The sequence below is a fragment of the Thamnophis sirtalis genome, unplaced genomic scaffold (assembly GCF_051295495.1).
Source record: "Thamnophis sirtalis isolate CommonGarterSnake01/CBP01778 unplaced genomic scaffold, rThaSir2_p1.2 scaffold_6, whole genome shotgun sequence".
NCBI classification, from domain to species: domain Eukaryota; kingdom Metazoa; phylum Chordata; class Lepidosauria; order Squamata; family Natricidae; genus Thamnophis; species Thamnophis sirtalis.
In genome coordinates, this window is record NW_028261386.1 from 98,741,916 (window position 1) to 98,764,886 (window position 22,971).

The 22,971-nt window shown below is 35.4% G+C and overlaps 1 protein-coding gene across 1 annotated transcript in view; it reads left to right on the plus strand.

The window, feature by feature from the left end:
• The window catches only part of TRDN (triadin), a 231,089-nt gene that overhangs the window by 135,941 nt on the left and 72,177 nt on the right, over positions 1-22,971 (plus strand). Inside the window, exons 20-35 of the mRNA XM_087719027.1 lie at positions 7,689-7,724; positions 9,963-10,019; positions 15,146-15,184; positions 16,055-16,087; positions 16,206-16,244; positions 16,980-17,012; positions 17,117-17,155; positions 18,598-18,630; positions 18,743-18,781; positions 19,275-19,307; positions 19,428-19,466; positions 19,589-19,621; positions 19,726-19,764; positions 20,554-20,586; positions 21,524-21,562; positions 21,685-21,717. Coding sequence (XP_087575153.1) covers positions 7,689-7,724; positions 9,963-10,019; positions 15,146-15,184; positions 16,055-16,087; positions 16,206-16,244; positions 16,980-17,012; positions 17,117-17,155; positions 18,598-18,630; positions 18,743-18,781; positions 19,275-19,307; positions 19,428-19,466; positions 19,589-19,621; positions 19,726-19,764; positions 20,554-20,586; positions 21,524-21,562; positions 21,685-21,717 — 597 coding nt within the window. The remainder of the gene's footprint in view (positions 1-7,688; positions 7,725-9,962; positions 10,020-15,145; positions 15,185-16,054; positions 16,088-16,205; positions 16,245-16,979; positions 17,013-17,116; positions 17,156-18,597; positions 18,631-18,742; positions 18,782-19,274; positions 19,308-19,427; positions 19,467-19,588; positions 19,622-19,725; positions 19,765-20,553; positions 20,587-21,523; positions 21,563-21,684; positions 21,718-22,971) is intronic.

Here is a 22,971-nt window from a genome sequence, read left to right on the forward strand (position 1 = left end):
TTCAGCACTGGCCTAACTTCATATCGTCACTGATTGAGACTGTGGGTAAGTGAAGACTTTGCCTTATACCCTCACTTATACACTTTGTAAGTATCTGCTTTTTTCAATAGAATGTATGTAAACATTGACTAGGTATAATCAAATTGATTTCTGAGATCATAAGAAGAGCAGCCCCCTCCTCTGTTGACTGGGGGAATAGCGATCAGGCAGAGCCATCTAAAACCTTTAAATATTATGGATTGTCTTCTTTTAAGGGTACAGTGTCAAAACAACTTAAGAAATCAGTTGATTTCATATGTATTTAAATATATCAGGATCAAACTAAAGGCCTGCATCCTTCAATTATTTGGTCAGGTAATTTTCTATAAAACGTTGTCTCCTTTTTTTTGTCAAAGTGGTTCTTTTATAGGTAGTTCTCACTTACCTACTACTTCAATCAGTGATCATTTGAAGTTATTACAATGCTGAAATGTTATGACTAATGCCCACATTTATGACTTTCAGAGTGTTCCTTTGTCATGTAATTGCCATTACAGTCAATATGTGTTGTCTTGTGCCTGATCTGTTGTTTTTTGACAACTTAAATAACATAATCAGATAACTGGTTAAATTCTCAAGTTTTGCATTATTCTGAACCACATTCTGGGAAAAATATTTTCTAAATATTATTTTCATTTATTAGATTTATAATCCACATTTTCGTTGGGAATTTAAAGTAGTTTACATATCTTTCATTTCATTTGTATAACAGTTCTGTGACTAGACTGGCCTGAAAAAATGTTTAGTCCATAGGCATCCAGTGAATTACCATGGTGAAAGTAGAATAAACCTGCGTTTCCCCATTCTTAATCTAACATCACACTATTCCTTACCCCTGCAACTTTATCCTTCCAGGTTCCAATATTATGTTGTTGTTCTTTTTTTAAAAACTAATTTAGTTATAATATTTCTTTATAAGAATAGGTTAAGAACTGTAGAAGTGCTTCATAGTTTTTTTCTACTCTCTATGGCCATTTTATTTGTCATTTTATTTAGCTATAATTTCCAGTTACCATTAATGGAATTCTACAAAGTTATCTGGTTCTTAACAATCCAGCAAATCTCAAGTACTGTTCAAATTTTCATTTTTATTATTGACAGTGACTCCTTCTTGTAAAGAAGTTCTTAATAAATTATCCAAGATGAAATCCTCTTCATGGATTTCAAATCTGGATTACTTGATAACCTATCTAAGAATAATCTCTGTGAAACCACAGAAGCCCACTTGGGAAAGTCTGTTCATGTTTATAATATTCTGCTTTAAAACAAGCTGGTCATTTCAATTTTACTTTTTATAATAGTCTGAAGATATGTTGTCAGAAATTATTATTGCAAAGATCGAGTGTAATCTAGAAATCTGTTAAAGTAAGCAGTGTCAAAAGATTTGAAACCAAATCCTCTTATGCTGTGAATAAATTATAATGAACAATCATAAGGAATCCAGTGTCTTTTATTTATTGGTGGACATGCACAATCAGAATAGATGTGATAGGCAGGATATGAAGAGCTAAACCTCTGGCATGGAATGAAGATCTTTCATTTTGCTTTTTTCATGATCAAGTCAAGTTTGTTGCTTTAATGAGGCAGCTTGGAATATAATACATGAAATCAATAATTATTGCATATTCTTTTTCAGATAGTTAATAAGCATGGTAAAAGCTGAAATACATTTGAACAGAATATTTAATGAGTGCTGAAAAATCCTGACAAAGAAATTAGTCAATTGCAAACGAAAAAAAGGAGCCAAAATACCATAATCAGATATTATTTGCTCTCTTCCTGATCTATAGCAAAGCAGAAGAATATGCCTTTGCTGTTGCAAACTGAAACCTTCACTAAGGAAGGCTCCTGTCCAGATTTATCTGAATAGGAAGATGAGTGGCATATAAATGTAGTAAATAAAAAATAGACAAATCTATTATAAATGTAACTTGAAGTAATGGGGATTATTTCTGTGTAGCTCCATAGACAGTTGGCCAAATTGGAGATTTTGCAGTTGAAAGATAAGAATCCAATGAATTGATGTTGACTTCAATTAGCCATCTCTTGAAGATAAGCCTTATGCTGACATTACTTAGGACAGATATAACTGGCATGCTAAGAATAGCACAACCTCCCATTTAGTTTTTAAACTATTAAATCAAGTTAGATTTCATCAGCTGTCTTTACTTGCTAATCAGTTGTACTTTCTGTGAACTCCTTGCCTAAAGTATGTGACATTAACACTATGCATACCCTCCAGTTAGGAAAAAAGTTGCAAGTGTTTGTGACCAAGACCTTTTTCCATGGGAAGGAAATTTAGTGAGCCACAGTTCTTGATTATAAAGATAATTGTACTTACTGCCTAGTGTCCTCAATGTTTTGCAGGATTAACGTCACAGCTTAAGGCTGGGATGGGATATGGTCAGTGTCTGGGATAGGGGAAGTTCTCAATATTTTGAATATATTCAAATAAAGTCTGTGTCATTTGGGTAAAAATGAAGTTTGCTAGTACCCACAGTAGAAGATACACAGGTTGTAATTCAGGTTGTAAGTCACTGCTGTATTGTAAAATTAATATTATGCAATGGATATGTGAGAAGAGCAATGACAAAAGCTTGTCACTTCTAAAACTTCAGCATTCACACGAAAGAGAACCAGATGTATGGGGAATGGAGAACAGGTTTTTCCAAGCTTCTGTGCTACTTCTTATGCAAGAGAAAAATGAAGCAAAGTGACTGTTAATGTACACATATATTGAGTCATCCAAGAATAAATTATGAAGCCTGAAAACAGATGCTGGTGCTCTAATGATACAAAGAAAGATGCTTTGTATACACTACTGTGTATTAGAAAGCATCACTTTTGAAGATTTTGCACAACTTTACTAATATACCCAGAAGCATTGGAAATCTCCCTCTTAGTGTATGTACATGGGTATGTGTGACCAACTAAGTGAAAGTGTAAGTGCAAAAACTATAATTAAAAAAATTGGGGGGGTAAATTTATTAAGAGCTGCTAGCACCAATACTACAAATTCTCTATCTGTCTCAGAATGAGGCAGATATAATAAGAATAGCCTTGCTGTAGGATCCAATCTGAGTTGGTCACTAGGACCAAAGATTTGTTCTTCCAAGCTTTCAGACTCTTGCTGGAGCCCACCGTCAGGGAACCTCTCAGTCGCCAGGATGTTCTGTTCTATGCATAATATTTATGTGGTGTCTGGTTGTATGTGACTTTGAATTGTTGATTGGGGTGTTGATAGCTGGCTATTAAATCATAGATTGTTGATTCCTTGTGCTGCCATGTCCTTGGCTCCTAAGTACCTGGTAAGCCAGCAATAAATCAGCATTCCTGTTGAGTGGCAAGGGTACTATTTCTCAGGCTTCAATTAATTTTCCATATGTTTTTGTCCCTGCTCAGCCAACAATTTTAGTAGCTGCAAAATTGAATGCATGTCATTGTTCATTGCAGGTTACTAATGAGGTTGAGTGTCCTCTTCTAATAGCTCTCTCATGTTCTTTAATTTGGTGGTTAACTTCCACCCTAGCTGTCCTACATAATCATAAGGGCAATCCATGCAGGGAATCCAGTAAATTTCTCCCACTTCCAACCAATCTTTGTGCTGCATGATTTTTTTCTCCTATGGTAGCCTCTGGGTGGTGGGCAATACCTGCTTTCAGATCTTAGAAACTGTATTCTACTGCTTCTGAAATCTTTTTGATATATGTCTTCAAATGTCCAATTTTAAATCTGTTATTATCGATCTAAACAGATACATATTCAGAATCCTATTTTATTTTAGCTTTCCTTCAATTCCTTGACCTACTGATGAAAATTGGCTTAATGATAATTATAATTCAGTACATCTGGCTGGTTCCAGTTTGGAAATGGTTGTTTCACAGGATCCCAACAACTCTTGGTGTGTGAATTCCAATTTGGAGCAATTGGAGGTGCTTTGAAAATATGATAGAATAGATTTAATTTTAATTCATTCTTGGCTTTGGTTAGATAATTACTAGGCTATTAGTTCCTTGAGTAGGGATAAAGCAGTTACCTAGTACTTGACATCTGATGCCCATACTTTCTGAGACAAGGCTGTATAAAGAATTGTCTCTTATTGCTTAAAATACTCCAATGAAAAGCTGTTTTTCAGAAAGCTTATGCCACCTGCTGCAGCTTTTATTTTAACACATTGGAACATTTTGCTAGGGGCAGCAAATGGAACATTAAGTACCATGCATGATGCATTGGTTTAAAAGCCCCCATTAATGTGTCAAAAGTGCAGGAAATGATTTCACACATATGGCTGACATACTGTATCTAGAAACCTTCTGCTTATTCAGTGTCTTGGAAGCCCCAAAGTCTATGTGCTTGTGTTAGTATTCTACATCTATGTAAGTGGAAACCCTGGTCTTTAGATGTTGAATAGAGAATTGAAAATGCCATGGTTAACTTACCATGGTTAACTTTAGTTGAGGTGAGTTCTCAACTAAAATGAAGCAAATTGTTCATTAGCAAATATGTCCTCTGAATGCACTGAGACTCTTTTTCTGAGCAAACATTGTTCTGAGCAAACTATCCATCCATGAAATCAATTCCATGATATGTCTCAAGTACAGAATCACCTGTTGATAAAACATTTGAATTCCTCTATCCCTTCTGCCCATTTACTGAAATATATCATGTACTGATTTTTTAATTCTAGCAAGCCTGATTTTTTAGATGACCAGACACTCCAGCCGATGTGTTTAGCCTATAGGTTTCCAAATTCCTTGAACTAACCTCTATAACTTTATAGAGATTGGGGAAGATTGGCCTATACCAGGGGTGTGAAACTCAAGGCCCCGGGGACCAGATCTGGCCTGCGGGGTGCTTAGATCTAGTCCATGGGGCTGTCCTGGAAAGGACTGGCTCTGCCAGCGAAAATGGAGCTTGGGAGGGTTGTGTGAGGCCCTCCTGAGCTCTGTTTTCATTGGCAGAGGGTTGCAGGAGGCTATCACAGTCGAAAATGGAGCTTACAAGGGCTGCAGGCTGCATACCCCAGCTCTGTTTTTGCTGGCCGAGGAAGGAGCTTGGGAGCCCATTTTTTCTGCCAGAGCACTCAGGCCATCACAGGCTCCCCCGATATGAGTGACGTTGAGCTGGCCATGCCCACCCTGGCCATGCCATCCTGTCTCCCCAAAGTCAAACACAACCTTGACCCGGCCCTCAATGAAATTGAGTTTGACACTCCTGTCTTACACTATAAACAGCTAGTCATTAAATTACTTCTGTCATTGATTACAGTGTCCCTTACATAGGTATGAGGAAAACTATTTGTTCAACTGTTCTCATCCCCCCCCCCATTCTATCAACATTGACTCCATATTTAAGATTCCTAAGACATATCTACCTTGTTTTCTGATAAAAATCCCCAACTGTTGTTATTTTTTGTTGGTAGCTGGCTTTTGTTTATTACCACATATGTTCCATTTGGTGGATTTAGTTCTTTATAAAAAATCACCTTGTTCTCTGTAATGACCATCTATAGTCCCGAAAACATAGTCTTCCTTTTATTGAATATAACCTTCCTTTTATTGAAAACTTATGCCTTGCATATGTAAAAATTCATTCCTGAAATTATTCACAAACCCAGCAAGCAGTCCTCTGAATCCCATAGAGGTTTGCAAAACTGGTTCAGTATTATTTGTGCTGTGTCTATGCATTCTGTTAATCAGTGATGTTTCATAGAGGGAATAATATTTTATCATTATCCATAACGAAGAAAATTGCTTGTTTGCCTAAGGAAACAATCTAAAAACTTGCTCTAGACCCTGATTTTCTCTGGGCAAAGTTGCTGTGGTTTGACAATGCTCCAGCTTTGTGATTGGAAGATTGTTTGTGAATAGTGAAAGCAGTATCAGAGTCACTCCAGATTTTGCCTGAAGTATGTTAATGGAGTCATGACCCACATTTTGAGATTCCTTAGTGTATTTCATTAGGGACCTTAGCAGAAAACTGGTGGAGGAATTGCTGTGAATATTGAATAAAGAACTAATAGCATAGTTCTTTATTCAAGGAGTAACTATGAATGAATAGTAAAAGGGAATAGGGGAAAAAAAACAATTATTCACCAGAGCTTTGTTTCTTGTTTTAATCTTTTTAATATATTACTAGGTGAAAATAAATACATATGAATCAATTCCTCATTTGATAATCCTTAAACATTGGAATGTTTGAAAAGCAAGCTACGCTTGAAACAGAATTGGACGAATCTTCTCTATGAGAAAGCTATTTGAGTAAAAGAACATTCTTATCTAAAACATAAAGAAATAATCCCAATGTATCAGAACTTTTGTAATGGAGCATGTTGTAGATCACATCTGTTGTTGAACATAATGTTGCCGGTGAGTTCGGGTTTTATAGCTTCCAGTAATAGCAGATAATTGTGATAAATGATTCATATCAACTACAAGCGACACTTTTTAAAATTTCCATATCTGGCAATCATAAAGCATTTATGAATGCTTCAATAGACCTCCATGATCGAAAACAGCTTTATGATTAATTTCATCTCAGTGTGGTAATTAGCAGGGTTTGAAGCAATTCCTGGAAAAGAGGCTGATAGAGGCGGAAGATTAACCCACAAACTTTTTTTCCCAGAACAAAGGACAATGTACATATACCCAATAATGCACAAGTTTCTTCTGGAAACTACTAGGCTTTTTATGACCTGAGATGAAAGAAAAGGATCTTACAAAAATAGCACATGAGTCCTAAAGAGCAGAAATCAGAGCAGTTTGGTGGGATAATACACATCTAAATGAAAGCTGGCCTTGAAAAATGCTAGAAAGTGTTTTGTCTGAAATAGCTTTCATTGCCTTTTATTCTAGTTACTACAGAAGGGCAAAAATGCAAATACTTCAAAGTAAAGTTTTTAGGGAGAGTCAGTTTGATCTAGTGGTCAAGTCATCAAGCTAAAAACCAGGAGACTGTGAGTTCTAGGCATGAAAGCTGGCTAGGTGCAGAGGTGGTATTCAGCAGGTTCTGACCAGTTCTGGAGAACCAATAGCGAAAAGTTTGAGTAGTTTGGAAAATTGGTAAATACCATCTCTGACTGGCCCTGCCCCCATCTATTCTCTGCCTCCCAAGTCCTAGCTGATTGAGAGGAAATGGGGATTTTACAGTATCCTTCCCCTGAAGTGGCATGGGAATAGAGATTTTAGAGTATCCTTCCCCTGCTACGCCCACAATCCACGCCTACCACTCTTTCCCCTGCCACGCCCACCAAGCCATGCCCACAGAACCAGTAGTAAAAAAAAATGAATCCCACCATTGGCTAGGTGACCTTGGGCCAGTACATCTCCCTCAACACAACCCACCTCACATGACAATATGAGGAAGAAAGAGTATTAGGTATGTTCAATGCCTTGGGTTATTTATAAAAATAATAAAGCCAGGATAAATAAATGAATAAATTATCTCATATCCCAGGGTTGCATTCTGGCATTCAAATTAGAACACCCATCATTTAGAAAGCTTAGGGTGCAGCTCCCTTGAGAAATACATTTTTATCTTTTGTGATGATGAAATAAATGGTTAGCTTGTGGTGCATATGTGAGAGCCTTTAGCAGTGCTACAGTAACTGCTAATAAGTAACAGTACAATTTTATAATATATTCTTACAGACACAAAAGAAGTCATTTCCACCAAAGACCTGAAAAGTGAGTCTTATTTTTCTATTTATGCTCTTACCCTTGTTTATTTTATTATCACCCTTATTAGTGTTTGCTTTGATACATCCAATTATGCGTATTGAAGTATATCATTTTATACATTCTTTTTTTGGGTGAAAGGTGTCTTGTACTCAATAGGATTTACATCTGGGTAGATCTGCAGAGAATTGTGCTGTAAAATTGTATGAAAATGCAAATATGGATAGAATGACAGCATTTATAATTTTAAAGTGACATGTTTAGACTTAGCAGTTTCTTCTATTCTGAATCAATTTACACTGCATTTTCAGTTCCCCATTCCCATTTGTGACTGACAGTTATTTCTTCCCTTCTCCATTTTCTTTTTTTTTTAAATTACATCTTGAAAAAGCAGATAGGGATTGAAATGTCAACTGTGATCTCAGCTGAGTATTTCTTAGTGGCCATGAGCTAGATAGAAGAGTTCATGTATCTGGTTTCCCATATAATAAGATCTGAAGACTCTTAGTCCTTGAATAATGAATACAAGTCCCTGGAAGGAAAAATGGAACTCATCATTGACGTTTCTGTTTCTGGGAAAGTGATGCAGGAAACAAAGAATCCTGCATTATTTAACCAGGTAAAATGTGGCCTAAAATTGCCCCATGCCACCTTATAAAATGAAAGCTAAAGAGATTTCAGCTGTGTGTAGGAAGTCCTTGGACCTATGACTACAACTGGGTCATAATTTCCATAATTTCCATCCTAAACGAGGCAGTTGTTAGGTGAGTTTCATCTCATTTGACAACCTTTTTTTAACCATGGTTGTTAAGTGAATCGGTCATTAAACATTAGTCTGGCTTCCATCATTGGCTTTACTTGTGCAAAACCAGATGGGAAGGTCACAAATAGTGATCCCACGATCCCAAAATGCTGGACAGCGATAAATACATGCCAATTGTCAAATTATTATCACATGGCTACAGGGATGATGCAACGAAAAGTGTGAGGACTAGTCATAAGTAACCCTTTTTCAGTGCCACTGTAACATTGAACAATCCCTAAACAAATGGTTGTAAATCAAGGATCCCCCTGAATTGCAGAATTGCAGAAGGCATCCAGGTACTTAAGGAAGAAAGAAAAAAAGGCAAATACATCTGAAAGGAGGTCTACTCATTTCAGATCTTTTCCAGCATATTGCAGTTATGTTATTCTCACTGTGCTTCTTTAGCACCTCTAAAGTCTACATACAATTCAGTATCACACGTTTCTCATTTGGGGATCAGGAGGAATCATGCTCTTCCACAGGTGTAAGTATTCCAATTGTGGCATTAAGTTCCCAGGAAGTAGATGCATGAATAAAGGGAAGACTTTGGATCATCAAAAGCAGGAAAAATATATATGAATACTTGAGAACCCCCCAGAGCAAAAGGTCATCACAGGAAAGATAAAATACAAATATGATTGCTCTTTCTTGTTGCTGCTGTTTTCAATTGTTCAATTTGGGTAGCAGATGCTGAAACGTACAGCTTTGATGGACAATTCTGATCCTTCAGCATGGCATCTTCCTCCCAAGGAAAATGGATGCCGCAGTCCATCATGCCCCTGACATAAACGATCATAGTTCAATATTCTCTTCTGAGTAGCACTTATCTTCTGCATTACAGAAGGAGTGTTTGATTATTTTCTTGTCAAACAGGCATGTTTTGCACAGAGACAGGCTGTGACCTGACTCTAATCACACGTAGCCCCGTTGACCTGAAGTGGGGATGGGTATTCCCATTTATCATAAAAGATGGATCAAACACAATCCAGATTGTTCATTGTTTGCACACATACATGAATATCAACGCTGAGCTAGTGTCATTGAGCTGTGGCAATAACCTGTTTTGTTTTATTTTGGAGGAGGAGAGCACAGATTTAGAGACGTTAGTTACCTTCAGGGAGACTGTTATTCCAGCTATGTCTTTTGATGCAAATCAAGTGTGGTTTGTGAAATGACTATTAAATTGTGATGATGAGTTGTATAATACAAAAATCTACATTTGTTAATATTAGTAATTATCACTTGATTTCAAATCACGCTTTCTCCCCCTGTTTTTGACTTAATAGCATTCCAAGAAACAACTTCTTTTAATTATTTCCTCTTTTTTTCCTTATCAGAAGGGTACTAAGGGCAATATTTTTCCTATTTGTTTCCCCATCTTATTTAATTATTTTGTTATGGCATGCCCTGTTATGATTGCTTTAATTTGTTCTCGTTTCAAGAGCCAGCAAAAACTCCTACATCCCCCCAGCCAGTTTCTGTAAAAGTGGCAACACCAGGTAAATAATTCAATTATTTTCTCTTGCTTTGTTTTCAGGATTATTCAATCACCCTTTTGGGCAGCATGCATTTCTTTTTATTATTATTATTCTTTTATTTAATTGCCCCAGAGTGCCATCTGTTGGTTCAAATGAGTAGGAACTCTTTTTGTTCTCTGAAAATAAAAATAATGTAGTGGGTTCCCTGGCAATTTGACAAAACCATACATAATCATTTACAAACCACAATAATTGGATTCACTCATTCTGTTAACTCAAAACTAAGCACACTACCCTGCTCTGTGGCTTAGCCATGAGGAGCGAACCTTGCAAATCTCAGAAGGAAAGCTTTTCTTCACAGAACATGTCCAGCATCTAATTGCTGAGGGTGGAATTTCTTGAAACAAGGGCCATTGGAAGGCAAGCTCAGTGGATGTTCACTGCATTTCTGTAAAATATTTGGCCACGTTTGCAAATATAGACATAGATGAAAGCCTTCCTGCAAAAGAATACATTGGGGTTTTTTTGTGTGTGGGGGGGAGCAAAAGATATATTTTTACTGGCTTACCTCAGGTTTGCTCCTTTTTTCAGAAGATCATCCCATATTTAATGTTATATAGTCATTCTTTACCTGTTTTTGTGGAAAACTCAACAACATGGATTACCTGGTTACAAATTTTCTACTATAATAAGATATTTGGTATTTCTACTCTGAACACTTCACTATGATAAACATTATTTCTAAAGTTGAATCTATAGGCATGAATAAGCTTCTGCAAATCAGTGTCCTTCTTTAGCCACTTTTTTTTAGAAAAGAGGAGGCACGTGAGAAAGTAAAAAAAGAGAGAATAATTTTCTTGAATAGTTTTTGGTTTGATTCTGTGCCCCACAAGTCTGGGCACCAAATAGATGACCCCAATTAAAGAAAAATCTTATCCTTTAAAAAAAATCTGTATAGAGTAAGTGAAAGGAAGAAACAGATGCTGAAGGTATAATATAATTATTCTAAGGCAACAGATTATTCAAAAAGTCCCACAAGAAAATGATTTTGTAAATTGTTCCTCCAATTACAGTGACTCAGGTCATTGCAGATGACTTCAAATATACTCTTCACAATGTCTAAATCCTCATTTATCCATTCTGACTAGTATTATTCCTTTGTGAAGAATATCAACATTAAAAGGCATTCATGAGAGTACATTCATTGCTCTGCAGAATGATGACATCCACTAACAAAATGACATTATAAAGCAATTGCTCATTCTTAAAAACAAACCCACTTTTTTTGCAGATATTTTTAACATCCCAGTCTGCCCAGCTCCCTGAAATATTCAAGTAATAACCAAGCCCAGTTTTGCTTGTTTCTCTGAAAAGTAAGCTACATGCTGCCATCTGCTGAAACAAACTTGTAATATTCATCAGAAAATTTTTTTTTTACAAATTGTTTGTGTCAATATTGCAACAATCGCTGAAAATGCTTATGGGGCTGAATTATTCTAAAAATAATGTATTGTCTGAAAAAATATTTAAATAAAACACAGAGCTTTTGTTGAAACTATATAGTAATATATATGAATGACTGAACAGCTTCAAATGTGAAAGGATTAATGTTTAGGTGAATTCCAGCATGAATTCAAAAGTCAGAGTGATCATAAAAAAATCTGGCAGTAGGAGGAAACTTGGATTTAAGTTTGACTGAAATAAATTTCAATAAATTTCCCATGGAGAAATAAAAATTTTGCACAATAAAATGTTTGCAGTTCAGTTGCGGAAATGTTTATTCAGAAGCAGTTCCTACAGAATTAGTTAGGCTTTCACATATTTGTATATTTTATCATTAAAATCCCATGCATGTATTTTCTTTGAAATTGGATAAACATACCCCCTTCAAAATTGAGTTTCTCAGGAGGACTTACAAAATATTAAAATCATAGTGTATATTTAAATTAAAATAACTATAATGCACAATATAAACAATAAAAGTTTAGTTACACATTGATTAAAATGTTTCTGTATAGTGTATTGCATGTTTATTTGCTTATTAACAGGGTAAAAAGATATGGGGAAAATATATGTAGTATACTTTTGTAGTATAGTATATACTATAATTTTTATTGAAGAAATGCTTAACAAAGTAAAAGCCATAAAAGAAAATGAAGATAATAAATAAAAAATAGTGAAAAAAATAGAAAAGGAAAAAGGTAAGCAAAGGAAAATAAAGATTATAAAGAAGTAACTTTCAATCTTCTTTACAGTAGCTATAAATAGACTTTAATTCTTTCCATTTGCTAGATTCCACACACATGCATCAAAAGAAATTTTCAGAATATGTTGACACTATAAATGGTTTGGATGAGCCTGGAGCCTCTGGACATTACTATTTATATGACCACAACTAAAGTCCATTAAATGTCTTTTTTTAGCAAAAGGAAAGGGGAAAGGGTTATGCTGGTGCACCATTTCATGTTTGGATCACTAACATACTTGAACATTTGGGTGCAACTGCTCAGATATAATCTCAAACTTGCTTTCTCAATTCTTTCCTCAAAATACTCTTCTTCTACTATAGTTTTACTCATGAGAATTAGCCATTTGTGTAAAAAAATCAATTGAAATAATCATCTCTTGTGATTACAAGTTTCAAACTTTACAACTGCAATACTAAGTATATAGTAAAATTGATTCATTGATATTGAGACTTCTGAATGAATCAGGCAGGGGGAGCAAGCTAGCTACAGGAAGAAATCTGCAGGCTGATGAGAAAACTCCTTACTATAGAAGTAACACTGATGAGATTTTGACTTTAAACTATGTGTGATTTCATAGTCTTGACAACAATTTTTCTTTAAAGGAAACAAAATATGTTTATTCTGTCAGTTTCTAGCAAAGCTACTCTAGGGACAATGCTGTGCTTTAGAAAATATTTTCACAAGTTGACTTGCTGTCAATTGATAGCAAGCCTAGGTCTTTTACAAAGAAAGCTTGATGCCTTCCTGATTGTCTCACCACCTGTTTGAGATTTGGGGAGTTGATCTTCTAGATATTCCACAAGTAGCAGATGGGCTTGTCCCACCCTCTTCTGCCAGCTTCCCTTTCCTTCCTGAGCCATCAATATGAGTGATCTCTATTCTCTTTCTGTTATGACACCCCACTGCCTTTTCAAGTAGCGTCAGAGGATGTTGGATACCCAATTTGTGATTTGGAAATTATGTATACTCCACAGCCCATGCTTCAGGAAATGAGGCAATACATAATGCTATTTAGTCACAAGATGTTTGTTAAAAGAGAGATATAACCATTTGCCTCATTCCCCCTTAGTACTACTGGAAAAGAGATGGGAGCTTTCTCCCCCATGAATAATGGTGTGAAGAGAAAGTAGTAGATGTCAGGAAATAATGTCAGATAACCTCCATTATATCCAATTATGCTTAGACAGTCACTGCTGAGTAAATCATGGAGAAAATGTTAATTAATACAGCAACAATTAAATATAATAAAATGTTTAGTCAATTCTATCACATTCATATTATTAATATATTATTTATAATGTTAATCAAAAAATGTAATCATATGATTGCTAATATAACATTGAATTGAGTTCTGAGCTGTGTTGCAATAGTAGCAAGGCTTCAATGTGCATTGAGACATTATTTATAGGGGCAAATATTTTTCTCTAGTCTGAATTTCATAGCCTAGGGCCATTTCTTGACAGGGCAGAAGCAACACTAAATTGGATTCAGCAACCCACTGATGCAATTGCTAGGGGCTTAATGCCGGGATGCCAGATCCTGTTTCCCCAGCTACTTACCAATCATTGTTTCTGATCCCATTTCTAAAACCAAGTTGTTATGAAAACATAATTCTGTGCCTAATGAATAAAGGAAACTAACAGGTAATAGAAAAGTTTATCCAGCAATGATTATTGGATCTATATCAGCAGTGGTGGGTTGCAGGCGGTACGCCCCGATATGGGCGTATCGGAGCCTGCCCAGAGCACCGGGTACCATTCAGGTATGGTGGTCACCTGCCCACCCAAGCTCCTTACCTGTCCTTTAAAGCCTTCAGCGCTTCCACGCACATGCATGGCGCATACAGCACTTGAGCGAAGCTTCAACATGCAGCTGGAGCATCACGGAGGCTTGTGGAAGTGTCACTGGCAGCTACAATGCATGCACGTGTGTCCATGTGGGCAATGCGCAGGCCCACGGTACCAGTTGGAATGGGATCCTGAACCCACCACTGTATATCAGATATCAATATTGGGGTCATTACAGAAGTTAGAAACATAGGTCCATGTTGCCATTTCTCATTGATTCAATGCATGATTTTGCCATATATGGTTAAATTGTAGAATGTTTATAATGGTATTTTGCTCCTTACATGATCTTTTGAAACACTGATCACTCATTTCTCCCATTTTAGAATATTCTGACATGCATATTAATTTAATATTAATTGGCTGTTGTGAGCTGCCCAGAGTTACTTAAAATGAGTGCCTATATACATCTTTTAAATAAGCAAATAAACACTTATTTATTAGTTTGGTTTTCTTGCACATGACTTGTCTGTTTAGAGACAAGAGAAGGACCTTTATATCTCTCTATAGATGATTTGCCTCTATGGCAATAGGTTTTTATTTTATTTTATTTTTATTTTTTCCTGGGAGGAGAGAAGAGGTTCTTGTAAGTAAGTGAGTGGGTTGGACAAGACATTTCTTGTTTGCTGGCATACAAACAATAGTTAGCCGTCATTGCTGCAAAGCTAAGTTGTGATTCATCCTTGGTTCTCTATGAGCACTGTAAACTTACAAAAAAGGAAAATATGTCCTCACTTCTTCTCTCTTGGAATAAAACAAACTAATTGCCCTTTCAAAGTCTTAATTGGGGAATGAGTAAGCTCACTGTCTACAAGCTCACAGTCTATCATTTCATTTTCTGTTCAATGTAGAAACACTACACTGCTTACTAAATACTCTGTAGGGCAGAAACAATGTCCTTGTTTTCCTCTTGCTTTCCAGAACCATACAATAAGAAAAGTTGATAGAAGTAGGAAACTACACCCATTTTCTCACCTCTGCCTTTCCAGAAACATATTGATATAGAATGCCATTGAAAATTTAACTTTATTCTTTTACCCTTTTATTTTAGCAGACAAGCCAAAGAAGGCTGCACATGTGAAAGAATCTGGTAAGACCTAGATATTTCTCCCCCAAATTACACTTTCTATTTTGAACACTTTGTATTAATTCATACAAGGTTGTTGATGTCAGCATGCCATAAAAGACATTGAGTAATGAAATAAAATGACATGGAAAAATAGACTAAATCTTCTTCCTATGAGTTACTTAGGACTAATTCCTAAGGCCCCCGATCCGCTGCCTCAAAATCATCCATATTCTGGTCTTCACTGAATAATTCTTGCTATGTCTTCAATCCATTCACTGAGTCTGAATGAACCATGTCTGCTTATGTAATTGCATTTTTCTTATTGTAATTATTTCCCATATGAAAGGCATTTAAAGGACCCACTGACAAGTCTATCTAATGGGCTTATTTTTTCCATATAGAATTCCATGCTTCTACCAAACTTTGTTTGATAATTTGTCCATTTAAATGTTTATCTTCCTTTGTGTCTCATAAATAGTAGTATTAACATTCTACTAATGAAGAATTTTATTCATTCTGTTACCCATGACAAGCATGGGTTTCTCATTTAATATAAATTTTGAAGAACAAAACCACAATTTACTTTGCTTCATGGCAATGAGGATAAATTTTCCACAGAATTGGAAGAAATAAACAATTCTGTTGATATCTGATTGGCTACTTAAATTTGGAGAATATGCAGCAATAACAAAAATAAACAGCAATATACAGTACAAGTGGAAGAAAATAAGAGCCACTTAATCCCTTCTTTGCTTTAATTATAAAATCACAAGAATAATTAACTGTGATCTTGGTTTCTCATTTCACTAATGATATGTAATATATGGAATAAGCATACCCTTATAGGCTCTGATGGAGAAATCATGCCCTGTTCTTCTTCTTACATCCTAGAAACACACAAAAAAGAAAAGCCAATAGAAATAGGTTAGTATGTTAATATTTTCTTTCTTTTACAATCCCAAAACATGATATTGGACATGGATATAGATTATACATGTTCAAATTGTAGAATAACTAAAATCCTTATGTCTTCTTCTTTTAGCCAAAGTGCCAAAGAAACATGTGCATGTAAAGAAAACTGGTAAGACTGGGGTAAAAAAACATATTTCAGAAATGGTACTGTTCCCTTTGCATACTTAGTGTAAATTAACAGAAGATTTTGGAAATGGATGTTATGCATTATAAGTGATTACCTAGTGAAATAAAGCCAAACATTTGCATAATAAATTACTAGACCTCATTCACACAGCCCTATAGTTTTGGCTCCAACATGCTTGACTTTTCTTGAGGAGATGTCCTCATATTGGATATTGGTATTGAATCCAGATTACTAGAAGAAGGGATAGAAACTGCACAGGCTTAATCTCAAATCAGAAGACATATAAACCTTAAGAAGAAAACCACAGAAACAAAAAAGAATAGATAATAAGAGTGCATTCTGCCAATTGAATCCAGAATCTATTCAATCCCAGATTAGTTTTATTTATGGAATTAAAGTGACCTCAATCTCTCATTTGCTTCTTTGTTAAGTATTAAATTATAGACTGTTTATTTTGAACATTTAAATGCATTTAAAATCATTTTCTGGTCATATAAACCTTGTTATTTTTTTAAAATCAACAAAATGAATATGTGAGTTATGTAGTCAGAGGAGTCTCCTGAATTATACCTTAATTTTAATTGAGGAATTAAATCATTCTGTCGCTAAGTGCCTTCAATGTATTATTTCCTTCTTTGTTAAATATGGAATCATTCACTGTTTATTTTTAATACCCAAATGCAGAAATCAAGTTCAAACCTTCTTCTTATTTTCTAGAACCAGACAAGAAAGAAAAGTCAATAGAAATAGGTAAGCATGCTCTTATTTTCCTTCATTTACTTACCTAAAAGTTGTTTTAAGTCTAAATATTCAACATGTGTGATAATCAATATAGTTAAATCTTTTCATTTCAGCCAAGCTGCCAAAGAAGGCTGTGTATGCAAACAAAACTGGTAAGGCTAAGGGGAAAAAAATCTGGGACATTCAACTTTCTACCTTGAAAATTAATCAAAGACTACAGAAGTGACCATTCTATATGAAAACTATTGAACTAGAATATCACACATTGATAGGATATGATTCAATCTTTTGTCAACCATGCTAAATTGACTTAATGGGGAAATCCAATATTAAAAATCTGGGGGGGAAATGTTGATATGGAAAAATTGGATGAAAATGGAAATATTGACTTTGGATCAGTTGGTAGATGATGCTGGCAAATTTTTAACATATGATATGCTAAGGGACAAATATCATTTATTAGATGTAACTCAATGGCAATATTTACAGCTACAATAATTGTTAACAGCATTGTTTGAATCAGCAGCGTTTTCACTTTCTGAGACACCTTGAGATATGAGAACAACTAGTTAAACCTTTTAAAACAAAGAAACCAACTATTCATTTCAACAGATATTATTAATAAATCAATTCAATATGAAAAATGTAAACGATTAGTGGAATAAAGAATTAGAGGTTCCTGTATTGCCTAGACAATGAGACTTAAGATCTATACCAAGAATATCAATAGATCTCAAATTACTTATAGAACCAAACATAATATTTAGAATTTATTGGGCTCCATTATATTTGTATAAAAAAGAATTGTGTAGGACAGCATTTTGTTGGGATGCAGTAATGGCAATGCTTCTTTAAAAGCATTAAATTTTCAGACAAAATAATGGACTACATAAATGTTGACGGTGCAACAAAAGCTGAGACTTTCTGAGGATAATATCTTAAATTACATACCTAGTACATGGAATTTGACAACTGAACGACATGGATTCTCTGTGCCTTTATTGTAGCTAAAAGACTGATAATGCAACATTGAAAAGATAAATGTGTGGCTTTGCTGGATTGAAAGTCTGATTACAGTTTCTACCTATGAGTGGATTGCCTATAGAATGTATACTTTGTGTGGATAAATATATGAAAATATGAGACTCAGTTTTACAAAGTATTGTAGGTTAAAAAAAGGATGAAAGTCATATAAATGTATTAGAAATATATATACCTTAATAATGTTTGTATTAGATTATATATAGAACTATATCTGTTTATTGTTCTAACAACTTATTATACTCTGTATCCTATTTTTTCTGTTGTACTTTTTCACTTATTTTTAAGCACTTCTTATGCATTGTTTTGATAATGTATGTATCCTTTTATTCCTTTTGCTTTTTTCTGTTGTTGTTTTAAAAGCAATAAAATTATTTTAAAAATGTAGATAGAAGACTGCATTCTGTCCAATAGGATTAATTGGGGAATTAAAAAATTCTATATTTAAGTGTCTTCACTCTATCACTTTTTCTGTTAAGCATGGAGTCACCAATTGTTTATTTTGAACACCTAAATGCAGAAATCATGTTCAAATCTTCCTCTTACTTTCTAGAAGCAGACAAGAAAGAAAAGCCAATAGATCTAGGTAGGTATGGTCTAATTTCCCCACTTTTGCTATATGAAAGATATGGTACGTATATTAATTATCCACGTTCAATATTTATACAAATCAATATTCTTAAATCTTTTCCTTTCAGCCAAGCTGCTAAAGAAGGCTGTGCTTGCAAAAAAACCTGGTAAGATCTAAGTAAAAATAATTCCAGAAAATTCCATTTTCCACTTTGAAAATTAATAAAAGGCTACAGAAATGAGAGTTCCAAGAGAAGTGACTAATTGCTAAAAAAAAAAAACACACCAAATGTTTTGATTCCCTCCATTGCCCTCTCCCATGGGAAGAGATGGCCTATTCTATTAGCCATCCCCAGATGACTGATGAACTGTATGGAGTTCTGAGGGAGCTTATGGTTTACTCTGTGGATCTGGTGGATGGTTTAGGTGAGGTCTCAGTTGTTGCCAGGCAGGGGCACAATATCCCCTATGTGGCCTGTTTCTGTGCCAGGCACACTTTATTGAGGAAACCCCAGGAGATGGTGCACCAAAGAAATGCCAGTCTGATTGAATATGGGGAATTGCTGATATTGCCTTGTATTTCTCCCCTCATCTTTCTAGTCTTTTAGAGGGAGGGTCCCACTCAAATGTTGATATCATGGTTTTCCTCTTATTTTCTAGAACCCCACAAGAAAGAGAAGCCAAGAGAAATGGGTAAGAGCTCTCTCATTTTGTCTTCTGCTCTTCTCTGGAACATATGGGCATTAAAGGGATATTGATCATTTTGATTCAATCTATGTCATAGCCCAAATGTTTGTCTGTGTTTTCTTTTAGTCAAAGTGACAAAAAAAGATGTGCATGAAAATAAAACTGGTAAGTGACATGTAAAAATAAATGCAGAGAATTGCACCTTTCCATTTGAAAAATAGTTATAGGTTAACACAACTTTATGAAGATGAGGGAAATAATGTTTTGGCCTTTCTCTTATTGTCTAGAACCCCACAAGAAAGAAAAGCCATTAGAAACAGGTAAACATGAATTACTTCCGCACATTTGCTTATGCAAAATATATTAATATATTACAACTGTGCAACTTTTATGAAAGCTCAGTACTTTTAACTTTTCATTGTAGCCAAACTACTGATGAAGGATATCCATTTAAAAGAATCTGGTAAGATCTGGATCAAAATGGATCCAGCAATTTACACTTCCCATCAGTTAACACAAAATTATGATGATGAGTTGACTTGAAAAAGAAACTGTGAAAAAAAATTAAAATAATAATAATATAGTGCCTTCTGCCCACTCTTGGTTTTCTAGGACTCATCCCTTTTCCTGCTTTCTAGATCATTTGCTTATCACTTGTTGATGATACTGGTATATCCTTGTATGAGATCCTCTTTCTCAGGGCTCACTTGCTGGAGAGGCTGGTTGAAGCTACTCCAGCTTATCCAACTAGAAAATTGTATTTTCTTTGAAAGTACAGAGACAGACCTCCTCCATGTCTGTTCTGTGTTGCCTGGAGAATGAATCTTTAGTGTTGCCAAAATTCTGGGCTTTAACACCTATGGGAGGATCATATCAATTGGTTATAAATGCTGTCCATAGTTAATTTAAATTTGACAATCAGAGATATTGGAACTTTCACACTTAAAGTTTATCATTTCTTTTCAGGCAGAGTAAGTCTACCCAATACCGAAACCAAAACTGACTGTTAGACTGGAAGAATTGAATACAACTGAAAGGGATCTTGGAGGTCTTCTTGTCCAGTCCCCTGGTCAAGAAGAGACTCTATAATGTTCTCTAAATTGTAGTGCTCCCATCAGTAATCACTAGCCCTTAAATAGAATGTTGTGAGACTGAAAATATTTCTCCTCTTTCTAGTCTTTTAGAAGGAGGGTCCCTTTAGTATGAAGGCCCAAATGTTGAAAACATGTTCGGTTTTCCTCTTACTTTCTAGAGCCCCACAAGAAAGAGAAGCCAAGAGAAATGGGTAAGAGCTCTCTTATTTTGTCTTCTGCACTTCTCTGGAACTTATGGGCTTTAAAGGGATGTTGATCATTTGGATTCAATCTATGTCATAGCCCAAATCTTTGAATCCTTTTCTTTTAGCCAAAGTGCCAAAGAAAGATGTGCATGTAAACAAAACGGGTAAGTGCCACGTAAAAATAAATGTAGAAAATAAGCATCTTTGCATTTGAAAAATAGTTATAGGTTAACACAATTCTATGAAGATGAGAGAAATAATGTTCTAGTCTTTCTCTTATTTTCTAGAATCCCACAAGATAGAAAAAACATTAGAAACAGGTAAACATGAATTACTGGCCCATCTTTGTTTGTGTGAAACTTATATAATATAGTACAACTGTGCAACATTTATTAAAACTCATATTTTTAACTTTTCATTTTAGCCAGGCTACCGATGAAGGATATCCATATAAAAGAATCTGGTAAGATCTGGATCAAAAAGGATCCAACAATTTACATTTCCCATCAGTTAACACAAAATTGTGGTGATGAATTGACTTGAAAAAGAGACTGTGAAAAAAAATTAAAATAATGATGAATAATAGAGTGCCTTCTGCCCACTCTTGGTTTCTTAGAGCTCTTCCCTTGCCCCGATTCCTAGATGATTTGCTGATCACTTGTTGAAGATATATCCTTGTATGGGATCCTCTTTCTCAGGGATGGCTTGCTGCCAGAGGGAGGGGCTCTTTAGTATGAAGATCCCAATGTTGATATCATGTTCTGGTTTTCCTCTTACTTTCTAGACCCCCACAAAAAAGAAAAGCCAATAGAAATGGGTAAGAGCTCTCTTATAAGATACTCTGTGCTTCCCTGGAACATGTGGGCATTAAAGAGATATTGATCATTGGATTCAATCTATGTGACTATGTCATATTCAAAATGTTTAAATCTTTTTCTTTTAGCCAAACTGCCAAAGAAAGATGTGCATGTAAAAAAATCTGGTAAGTGCCGTGTAAAAATAAATCGAGAAAATTGCACATTTTTGTTTGAAAAATTGTTATAAGTTAATACAACTTTATGAAGATGAGGGAAATAATGTTTTGATGTTTCTCTTATTGTCTAGAACCCCACAGGAAAGAAAAGCCATTAGAAACAGGTAAACATGAATTACTGCCCCACCTTTACTTAAGTGAATGATATTAATATATCACATCTGTGCAACATTTATTAAAACTCAGTACTCAGTACTTTTAACTTAAGCTACCAATGAAAGATATCCATGTAAAAGAATCTGGTAAGATCTGGATCAAAAGAGATCTACTTCCCATCAGTTAACACAAAATTATTATGAGGAGTTGCGTTGAAAAAGAGACTGAGGAAAAAAACCCAAATAATGATAAATAATAGAGTGCCTTCTGCCCACTCTTGTTTTCCTAGGATCATCTCTTGCCCTGCTTCCTAGATCATTTCCTTATCAGTTGTTGAAGATATATTCTCATGTATATCTTCTCAGGGCTGACTTGCTTTAGAGACCAGTTGAAGGTACTCCAGCTTATCCAACTAGAAAATCTATTATCTATCAGAGAGCAGAAAAAGACTTCCTCCATGTGTATAATGTTTTGCTTTTAGTGTTGCCAGCATTCTAAACCTAAACTTATAGCTCTAAACCTGTAGAAGGACAATATCATTTGGTTATAGATTCCCTCCATAGTTAATTTAGTTTTGACAATCACAGATATTGGAACTTTCACATTTAAAGTTTATCCTTTGTTTTTTGGGAGAGTTGGTCTACCCAATACTTTAAACCAAAACTGAGTATTCTCTAAGTACAGTACTCCCATCAGTAATCATTAGTCCTTAAATAGAATCTTGCAAAACTGAAGGTATTTCTATCCTCCTTTTTTAATCCTTTAGAGGGAGTGTTCCTTCTGAAATGCTACCAAGACTTCTCCCCCACTGCAGACTAAGCTGTCTTTTATGAGACCACTGACAAGGTTGCTTCTGTCTCCCAAGGTCACTTCCACGTACCATTACAGTACAGTAATCGCCTCACAGCTTTACCAGACATTGTTTATTCCAGGACCATTTCTTGCATAGCTGCCTCTACCCTCTACCCTCTGTTCTTATTCATGTAGTAGTCTTCCTTGGCCTTCCTCTGCCTGCCTGATTCCATTCCCCATTAGAAGCTTACAACCAAGGATGACTCCTTTCCCCCATCATGTTCCTCTTCCCTCTGTTGCCCCTTCCTTTAACTTTGAACTTGGCAGAGAAATTGCTGCAACCCTTGACCTTACCCTGCAGGCGGTTCCTTATCCTGCCTGCAGAATGAGGAACAAACCAACCGACCACTGTCTTTGTGCCAGGGGAAGAACTTTTCCTTTTAGTAGGAACACCAAAATATAACATCATG